General features: G+C 33.0%; 2 protein-coding genes across 2 annotated transcripts; one reads left to right on the top strand and one right to left on the bottom strand.

Moving 5' to 3' along the window:
- The first annotated feature begins 4,430 nt into the window (after window positions 1–4,430).
- On the top strand, window positions 4,431–6,005 carry LOC120140745 (scarecrow-like protein 32). The gene has a single exon (XM_039155727.1). The coding sequence runs from the start codon at window positions 4,638–4,640 to the stop codon at window positions 6,003–6,005; it is 1,368 nt and encodes a 455-aa protein (XP_039011658.1). The 5' UTR covers window positions 4,431–4,637.
- A 180-nt stretch (window positions 6,006–6,185) lies between these two features.
- On the bottom strand, window positions 6,186–9,911 carry LOC120140747 (WD40 repeat-containing protein HOS15-like). The gene is given in 8 exon segments (XM_039155729.1): window positions 6,186–6,509; window positions 6,701–6,775; window positions 8,308–8,381; window positions 8,680–8,733; window positions 9,005–9,079; window positions 9,471–9,592; window positions 9,682–9,697; window positions 9,699–9,911. Coding segments are annotated over 8 exon segments (834 nt in total). The 5' UTR covers window positions 9,897–9,911; the 3' UTR covers window positions 6,186–6,289.
- Between the last annotated feature and the right edge of the window lie 93 nt (window positions 9,912–10,004).

Below are 10,004 nucleotides of genomic sequence, written 5' to 3'. Positions count from 1 at the left end.
GACAGATTCAAAAATTAAAAAATGGGATCCAAAATTTTATTGTTCTATTCTAAAAATTTTGGGTATGCAAATTTTCTTTTTTTCGTATTTCCATTAACACATTAAAATGATTTAATATTTTTCTCGAAATAATATGTGTGCCGTGGCTCCCTAGGGAGCCACATACATCCACCCCTGCTTAAACGTATAAATATATGTTGTAGACACAATATTTAATCCATGTATATTTTATCTTTACGTCCTTGACAGGTGTTAGATGATTTTCATTATAATTTTTTTTCTATAAATTTCAATAAAGAATGAATTTAACAAACTCGTACAAATCTAGAGATAATTTTACATTTTCATTTCTCTATTTTTTTTATTTCACACTATTTATTGAAACAAATCAGACACAAATAGACAGATATTTGAGAAGTTCAATAAAGAACATGCACAACAAATTTACATTTAGCCAACATGTCGTTTAGTCCTTGTATCTCAAAGTTAAGGAATCTTCTTCAGAATGTTTACAGTTCTATATTTAAACCTGAATGCCTTAGCTTATATGATTATCCTTTTATGCTTTCCTCAGATTCTTCTTAAAACTCTTCTTTAACTGCATGCATTTCGATGAAATGTAAAGAATTATATATAAAAAGAATACATTTGATTATGCAGAGGGTGAAAAGGCAGCGAAAAGTTTGTCAGCTTTCTCTGATTCTCACCCATATCATAACTATATTAATTACATGCACGCATTAAAACAAATGATCAATTATTTTTTAAAGTTTATCGAAAGGGTTTAATTAATATATTTTTTATATGTAGGATAAAAGAATAATGATTTTTTATGAAATACTGAAAAGTAAACATTTAACATCTTAAAATAAAAATATATAAATTTATGTGAAAAATTCTCTATAAAAAAATTATATGTAGATGATTTTTTACTATATTCATAAATATGTTACAAGAGAAATAATACATTGAATCTCTAACCTCTACCATAGATATAATTATAATTAAATAATAAAAGGAGTTAAATTATTTTATATCAGATAATAAAGATCTATTAACAACCAGTAGGATCAGACACTAGATTCTTTGAGTAAGGTTAGGGGTTCGAACCTTGACGCTTGCGAATGGAGTAAACTGGGTTGGGAGGATCGCCCTCACCTCTGTAGTACCAAATATAAATTAGCGGTTAATAGATCTAATAGTAATGATTAAATAAAAAAATAAAGATCCAATGAATATTTAATTTTTTTTAAAAAAAGAGAAATATTTTATTTAATTAATATTTAAACTAAAAAGATATAAAATATCATTATACTAAAAAATTCGGAGCACAACCCCTCCCAATCCTTTGGTGGTTCTGTTATGTCAGTATATCCATTATAAATTTTTATCTTTTTAATTTATTTCTTCGTCAAAATGACTGTATCATAAATTTTAAACTTGACCAAATAAAATTTGAATTACAATATATAATAACATTTTTGCTTGAACTTAAATATAAAAGGACGTATAGTTCAATGCATATTTTAAATTAGATGTTATAGAGAAGCCAGAGATTGGATTCAACTAATAGAAGTAATCAGATTTACGGATTTTTATTTTGGGTTCAAAAAAGTGTGCAATAACACAGCAATGATCTTCTAAATTCCAAATTAAAATATTATTTTTGTATATCCAAAACAGGTCCTGCAAAAGATCTCTTTACATATTTTGATACCGAAGTTGGTGAGATAAAAATGTTGGAAGCATATTTTCATATATACTATACACGTCATAGTAATGGTTCTTTTTATTTATAAAAATATACGGAAGGGGAAGGGGAATTGTTTTACTCCTAATAGGTATTAAATCCACAATATAAGGGAGAAAAGAGGTATTAATTTAGTCTTTTTAACCACATGCTCTAGAAATTATACGTTTTATAAGATAATATTTATTTGCTAAACCCAGATAAACGTTTATATGCCTTCTCCTATGCATCATATAATGCATTACATAAACCATTATATAATATAAAAATAATATAATTTGATCATATAAGTATGATAACTATTAATTATACAAATTATTAACAAGTAAATATTTATATAACTATATAAAATATTAAATTTAAGGCTTAGTACATATTTTAGTTCCTAATCTCTAATTTTTGATAATTTTTTTGATTCTTTTACTTCTTTATGGTTTTGTTTTATTTTATTTTTTAGGGTAAGCTACATGTTTAGTACCATAATTATCCTTTTTATTCCATTTTAGTCATCTAACTATTTTTCATTTTTGGTTTCATTTTGGTTATCTACTGTTAAAAAATTAATAGAATTACTACTTACTAGCGTGGCTTTTTTCTTCTTTTTCTCAATGATGACATGACATTATCTTACGGTGGTATATCAGTATCATCATTAATATTTTAACGATGAGTGTCCAAAATGAAACCAAAACTAGACATTAGATATGATTTTGAAAAAAAAATTAGGTGACTAAAATAGAACAAAATTGATAGTTTAGGTACTAAATGTATAATTTATCCTAGTTGTACTAAACATGAAGAAACTTTATTGGGTCAAATGCCATTTTTTTAATGAAAAATGTTCAGAGATAACTAATACAGACGGAATCAAAATCGGTAAAAAAACTGTAAAAAGGTTAAAAGTACAAATTATCGTAAAATAGAGAAACTAAAGTATATATTAACCCATAACCAGTTGTTCTAGTGGGATGAGACATTAGATCTTTTAAGCAAGGTCAGAGGTTCAAATCATGGCGGTTGCAAATGGAGCAAACTGGGTTGAGAGGGTCGTCATCGCCTCTGTAGTACCCGATCTAGATTAGTCAGTCAATAAATCGGATATCAGTGATAAATTCAAAAAAAATATTATGAAAACTAAATTGAATTAGGTCATTTACGAATATAAAAGTATTTAATGCTATGACTAGGACTTTGGCTAATTATGGTAAGGAATAAAGTATTGAAGGGAGGCAATCTTCATTTTCAGCTCGACAACGACTATTCTTTTATTGAATTTGTCTTACTAGAACTTGCGAAGATTATGGCTGCTACAAATTCTTTGAGGGCCCTTTTCTACATTATCTTTTCTTCTCATATGATGAATCGATATGAAAATGAAATGATAAAAATATTAAAATATAAATTAAAAAAATCTAAGATATAAACATTATAAAATTAAAAAAAAACTAAAAACTTTTTTATATAATAACAAGTAACAAAATTATAAATTTGATATTTATAATTAAATATTAATTTATAAGTTTAAAGAAATTTATATTAATTTTTAAATTAGAAAAACTTATAGATCAATATATGTGTTGAATACACCGATAATACATATGATATAATTAAGTAGAGAATTCAAATTTAAACTTTTAAGAACATATTATTAAAAGGTACAATCACGAAGTCAAATATAAACGATGAACGAACATAAATAATAAGATAAAAAAACATTTTAAAATTTCCATCAAAATTGTGTATGTTCCATAGAAAATCCTAGAAGACCAATATCCTCCATCAACATTTGCTACGGAATCCCACGTAGATGGAGAAATGAAACGGTACCGTATGAAAAGAGGAATGATTTGTTCATGAAAACGATAAAGAGGTTAAATGTCATATGGGATATTAGTGAGTGTATGTTAAAGCTTTAAGTTTAAAGGAAAAGTAATTTGATGTTTTTTATTATTATTATGAGGGGAATATAATGTAATATTTGTTCAAGATATTCTTAATTATTTAATAATAAACATTTTAGTAATTTTACTTATGTTGTGCTCAAATCCAAGATCTTAAAGGATACAAATAATTTGTTAACTGCTGAAATCACTTAAATCGCTAAAAACGTCCTTATAGATATTTGAATCTTGATTTAAATTTTTGTTAATGGAAAATTCATAAGAAAAACTATGTCATACGCTTAAAAGTTTGATTTTATTCGAAAAATAATCCAAATGTAAGTAAATATTTATGCTGAAGTGTCGGGTAAAAAATGAAATGGCATTCAATCCCAACTCCTCATTACGAGACAAAATCCCAACTCCCACATATAGACAATCGGTTGGCCGGCAATCCTCACATACCACCAAAATCCAACCCTAAGTAGCCCACCTTTCCTCTCATTCTTTTTTCTACGTTATATTTGCCTCTCACGGTGTTCATCTCTTTCATTGATTATAATAGAGGATGTTTGAATCAGTGGGTTGCTGTTGTTTTGCTCTTGTTTCGTTGCATACCCTATCTTTTAGCAACTGAAAAGGCTCATCTTCGTTGCCAGAAGGGTCTCTTTTGCCAAACTTTGACTTGAACCTTGTTTGTTCTTGTGGGGGATGAAATCAGAGTTTAATTTCGTCTTCTTTGAAGTTTGATCAGTCTCAGCTTGAACTTTCAAATTTGTTCTGTGAATCTTTTGCAGAATTTCCCCAAGCTGTACTTATAATTTGGTGGGTTTCTGTCACTGTTTTCACCAAAACTTTGTGGCTCCGCTTCCCAATGACGAGGTTCACAGGTTAGTCTTTCTCTCTTTCTTCTCTCTTCTGATAGCATCTGATTCTTACTTTGTTGCTGCTTCGTTTTGCCTGTGTTATACTGTCAATTTTGGTACTCTTTGTTTCTCTTATTCTCCATGATGCAATTCCCTGAAACCCTATCATGTCCCTTGCAACAAATCACTCCATTTTCGATTCCAACAATGAACACAAACCAGATTCACCAGGCTCGTCCGTGGCCTGGATTCCCTACCTCAAAGGGTCTAGCTAGCTTCGGTGATGCCAATTGCATGGAACAACTTTTAGTCCATTGTGCAAACGCAATGGAAAGCAATGATGCCACTCTAGCCCAGCAAATCCTTTGGGTTCTAAACAACATTGCACCACCAGATGGTGACTCCAACCAGCGTCTAACGTGTGCTTTTCTTCGAGCTCTAATAGTCCGAGCATCCAAAAGTGGTACTTGCAAGTTGCTGGCTGCAATGGCCAATGCTCGTTGCAACCTTTCCATAGATACCCACACTTTTTCTGTCATCGAGTTCGCTAACTTTGTCGACTTAACCCCGTGGCATCGGTTCGGTTTCACCGCAGCAAATGCCGCAATACTCGAAGCTGTGGAAGGGTATTCGATCATTCACATTGTTGATCTAAGCTCCACACATTGCATGCAAATCCCTACATTAATAGACGCCATAGCTAATAGGCTCGAAGGACCTCCAATGGTGAAACTTACAGTTCCTGGTGTTTCAAAAGATTTCCCCCCGATGCTTGATCTTACATATGAAGAGTTAGGCTCCAAGTTGGTTAACTTTGCTAGGTCACGCAACGTGATGCTGGAATTTAGGGTTGTACCTTCGACTCACGCCGATGGATTTGCTTCGTTGATCGATCAACTTCGTCTTCAACATCTAGTATATGCCGAAACCGGTGAGGCTCTAGTTATCAACTGCCACATGATGCTTCATTACATACCAGAAGAAACTTTATCTCCTTTACCTAATGCAAACTCAATCCCTTACACATTCGAACCATCTCCGAAACGATCACTTCGAACGATGTTTCTCAAGGCGCTTCGCGGATTAAACCCGACCATTGTAGTCCTAGTAGACGAAGATGCGGATTTGACACCAAATAATTTGGTGTGCAGATTAAGGTCTGCGTTCAATTATCTATGGATACCGTACGATACGATGGAAGCGTTTCTGCCAAAAGGAAGCAAGCAAAGGCAATGGTATGAAGCTGATATATGTTGGAAGATAGAGAATGTGATAGCTCAGGAAGGTTTGCAGAGGGTGGAGAGGGTGGAAACGAAGAGCCGGTGGGTGCAGCGGATGCGAAACGCAGAATTTAGAGGGGTTAGTTTCGGGGAAGAAGCGGTTTCGGAAGTGAAAACGATGCTCGATGAACATGCAGCTGGATGGGGATTGAAGAAAGAAGAAGAAGATGTTGTTCTTACTTGGAAAGGCCATAATGTTGTATTTGCAGCTGCTTGGGTGCCTGCCTGAACTTTTCTTTTTTTAATTATTATGCAATGAATTTTCTCTTGTATTAAACTCTAATAATCTATAATGAAATATTGTAGGATTCCCAACAAAATCACAACAGAACTTACTTAGTAATGCCATAATCAACAAAAACGCAAACCTACCCTAGTTAACAGTTTCCCCTATTCATTCAAAGCAAGATACCTTAGTAACTATACCTAATAATTATCAATGAACACACAACATATCGCATGCCATCTTTCAATACAAGCTTGGATTCATGGAATGGAGCGATTTCCCGGTTGTTACATTCTAAAGGACAAGACGCATAGTGTATTGTTTGCGAAACAAGCAGCAAGCTTGTCACCTTCCTTGTTCCAACAGACTTCAAATATACCTCCATTGCCGGTATATGTCTTTACAATCTTCCCCTCTTTCAAGGACCAAATATGCACGGATTTATCGAGAGATCCGCTGGCCAGATACTCTCCATTAGGGCTAAATGCAACTGAGTATACAGGGTCCCTGGTATTTTAATCAAAAGAAACTTGAGAGAAAAAAACCAGAAAAAACTGCCCAAGTCACGGTAGTTGTTCATTTCACTATCGAAAAGACTTTTAACAATCTTACAATATATGATTAGAAAAAGTATTCGACTGTTTCCAGCATTAAAAATAGAAGAAACAAATAGAGAATGAGGATTCAAAGGATGGTACCTGTGTCCATTTAAGCTGTAGAGAAGTTTCCCGTGTTCCACATCCCACAACTTCACGGTGGAGTCAAATGATGCACTATATAGAAAAGAGATAAAGAGAATAAGGAACACCTAAATGTAGATTCCTAGTAGCTGTTGTAAAAGCAGTCTACGTTCCCTTTGATACAAAAGTACTAAGGAAAAGGTTTATTTACTAACTAGTGAAGGTAGTTTATTGCTCCCTCATGTACTCAAATATGAGAAAATTAACACTCCAACCAAACATGTCATAAATAAATTCCATTGGACCTTAATTACCCAAAACAGAAAAGTAAATAGCACCGCAAATCACTCAAGTATTAGTAAGATTACAAATGGGTCATCCAATTTCAAAAAACTACAAATGGGTCACTCGATTAAACGATGGTCGCAAACAAGTCATTGGGTCTTTAAATATTATACGACTTTCTGACGTGGAAGAATTTATTTATTCAAAAATATTAGATTTTAGGAAAATGCAATCAAACCGCCCAATTGATTGTAACAATCAAATCATGTGTCACCCCTTGTATATGGTATCCAATGAACCCCCAAATTTCATCATAAGATTCACATTGATCTCCTCATTCGATTGACCAAATTAGAATCCCAGGAACCTCTCTCAAACGCCAAGAAATCACTACAAAACTTTCAAAAATTTTAATCCTCAATTTACACCGTCCATAGCCAAATGACCTCCATCTGACGAGATGTTCTTCCTCTCTCCACCAACAACCTCTCCACCGTTCGGATCTCGAATGGAGCTACCAATCTTCGAGAAGTCCAAAACTCAAAATGGATTTTCTTGTCTGATTAATTGGGTGACTCATTTGTGACTTTCTAAAATTGGATGACTTATTTGTAATCTTACTAATAATTGGATGGCATGAGGTGTAATTTACCTGATAAGAAAAATCATTACAAAATGTTTTACTAAAAACACCTAATGTCCGTTACATTTTTAACTATTCAATATGTGACAATCGATTAACTGAGTGACTCATTAGTAATCTTACTAGTAATTGAGTGACGTGGCTAATTTAACCTAAAAAGGAATTCCATTGAACCTTGGAACTAAAAAGGGCTACATTGCTCTGACTTTCATTTTGCTTGAAGTAGCTATGACCTTCCATATACCCTCGAAATATATGGAAAAACTTTTAAAAAAAAGTGAACATACACGGAGTCTTACGCATACCCAAGTTTGACAGACGCAAATCCAAGTAACATAGGAAAACAGATTCAATTTTACACCAAAGGAAGAAGAAGAGAGTGGACACATTCCTCAAAACACTGTATAGTAAAGTTTGCACACACAAATGCCGTGAAATATCAATTAAATTTTTTAAGTTGTTATACACAAATATGTACTGAAAAGAAAAATAGATGATTTACATTTCTATCAAAAACCTCAATCAAGTCAAAGCTTAAACTAGGGATAGTATTTTGCTATCGAGATTGCTGAGTCATGTTGGTTTATCTAATGGCTTCGGATATTAGACTTAATAATGAAGATACGAAAGAAGTGCACACAAATCATGATCCAGCAAAAAAAAAACTCAAACGATTTCAGTTATTCCTAAATTTTACCTCGCAAGAATTAACTGTTGGTTAGGATTGTTTGTCCCGGGTCCAGTAGGATTCCATCTGATGGCATATATCTCCTGCAGAACATATGTTCAATATTCGCCCAAGACAATAGTTTATGTTGCTTAAGACTCGGATGTGAGCCCGATATGTGTTTGTCAGAGGTATGTTCAATTTCTTTTCCAAGATTTCCATGAAATTGGAAAGTTTTCAGAGGATCATATCCTCGTACCGGTGTTTGAATGTGAGCCGGACACGAGTGACAAACAGGGATACTTCAAGGAAAATGAAGAATCAAAGCAACATAGATACAAATAAATGCAGCCAAGCATGTGAACAAATGGATTGTTCAGAAGGTACGAAGCTCAAAACTACCTTAGAATGCTCCCTCAAATCATGAACATACCTGTCCTGCTTCATGCACCATATCTGCACCAAGACTTTATTAGTTGAAACTAAAAAGAATAAAAGACAGAACACTTATGCGTAAAGGTGTCGCAGCAACAAAAAAGGGAATCAAAACCAACAGAGACAAAGCAATAATATTAAAAAAAAAAAAAACTGGCAGATTGTTTCAAATTTAACTTCTCATTTTTTTCTTCAAAAAGAAAGAAGACGACAAGATGCAATAAAACAAACTGTATATTTCATGAAATAAAGGAAGCTAAGTAATAACAAAACGATAAAAGTTAAAAAGAACATTTGCTGTAATATCATCGGAACAAGAGGCCAATAATGAACCTGTCGGATCCCATTTGACACAATTTACTTCGCCCTTAGATGCACAAAATTCCAAAAGGTGTGTAGAAGAACAAAGATACAATTCAAGTCAAAAGTTTTACTCATCAAAATCCAAAACCGAACATTGTTTTCAGTTGCTAATTAAAGACCATGGATGGCAGTTACACGTGCCATAAGGCTTTGTTTCATTGTTGTAAAAGTACCCTAGCAAATTGTATCTCAGGAAAGAAGAGGAGGGGAGAAAAGTAATAGGAACATGGAAATTGAAAATAAAACAAGAACAAACAATAATTGTAATTAAATCTTTTCTTTTATAGGATGCAAGTAACAATCTTTAAAGTAGAAACAGGAGAGAAAGTGGCAAGAACTTGAAGGAGGAATTACAGGAAGCAGCAGGCATGCATTTCATACAACTGACAACAAACCTGATGCCCTGCAAAGGTTTTAATAGGTCGTATTTCTCCAATCTTGCAAACATATATCATATGGTCAGTGGAACTTGTTGCGAATGAAACATTGTTGCACCAATCAACATCAAGGGTTGGACCTAAAAGGTAAAAAAGATGATACATTGGATGAATGAATATTGGCTACCCTACTAAAAGCCAAACCTTCAAGTTTTGTCCAATAGCCAACCTGAGTGAAACTCAAAACTGCTGTTTCCATTCTTCTGCCTTTACATCCCACACAATTGCCGTTTTATCAAAGCTTCCCGTAAGAAGATAATCACCCTTCTTGTTCCACTTCAGAGAAAATATAGGTCCTTTGTGTTTACTCAAAGTAGATCTTAGTTCTCCTAAGCAAGAAATAATTGAGGGGGAAGAGTTGAGGCAAATAATTCTCACGATCATTGAAAAACATAAGAATATATATAAAATTCTACAAGAGTAAATTAATTAAAAACAGAAATAAAAATGTTGCTAACAGGGTGACCAGCTAAAAATTTGATTTAAAGAATG

Source organism: Hibiscus syriacus, unplaced genomic scaffold (genome assembly GCF_006381635.1).
Source record: "Hibiscus syriacus cultivar Baekdansim isolate YM2019G1 unplaced genomic scaffold, ASM638163v2 tig00110788_pilon, whole genome shotgun sequence".
Taxonomy (NCBI): Eukaryota; Viridiplantae; Streptophyta; class Magnoliopsida; order Malvales; family Malvaceae; genus Hibiscus; species Hibiscus syriacus.
This window is presented reverse-complemented; position numbering and strand designations above follow the sequence as displayed.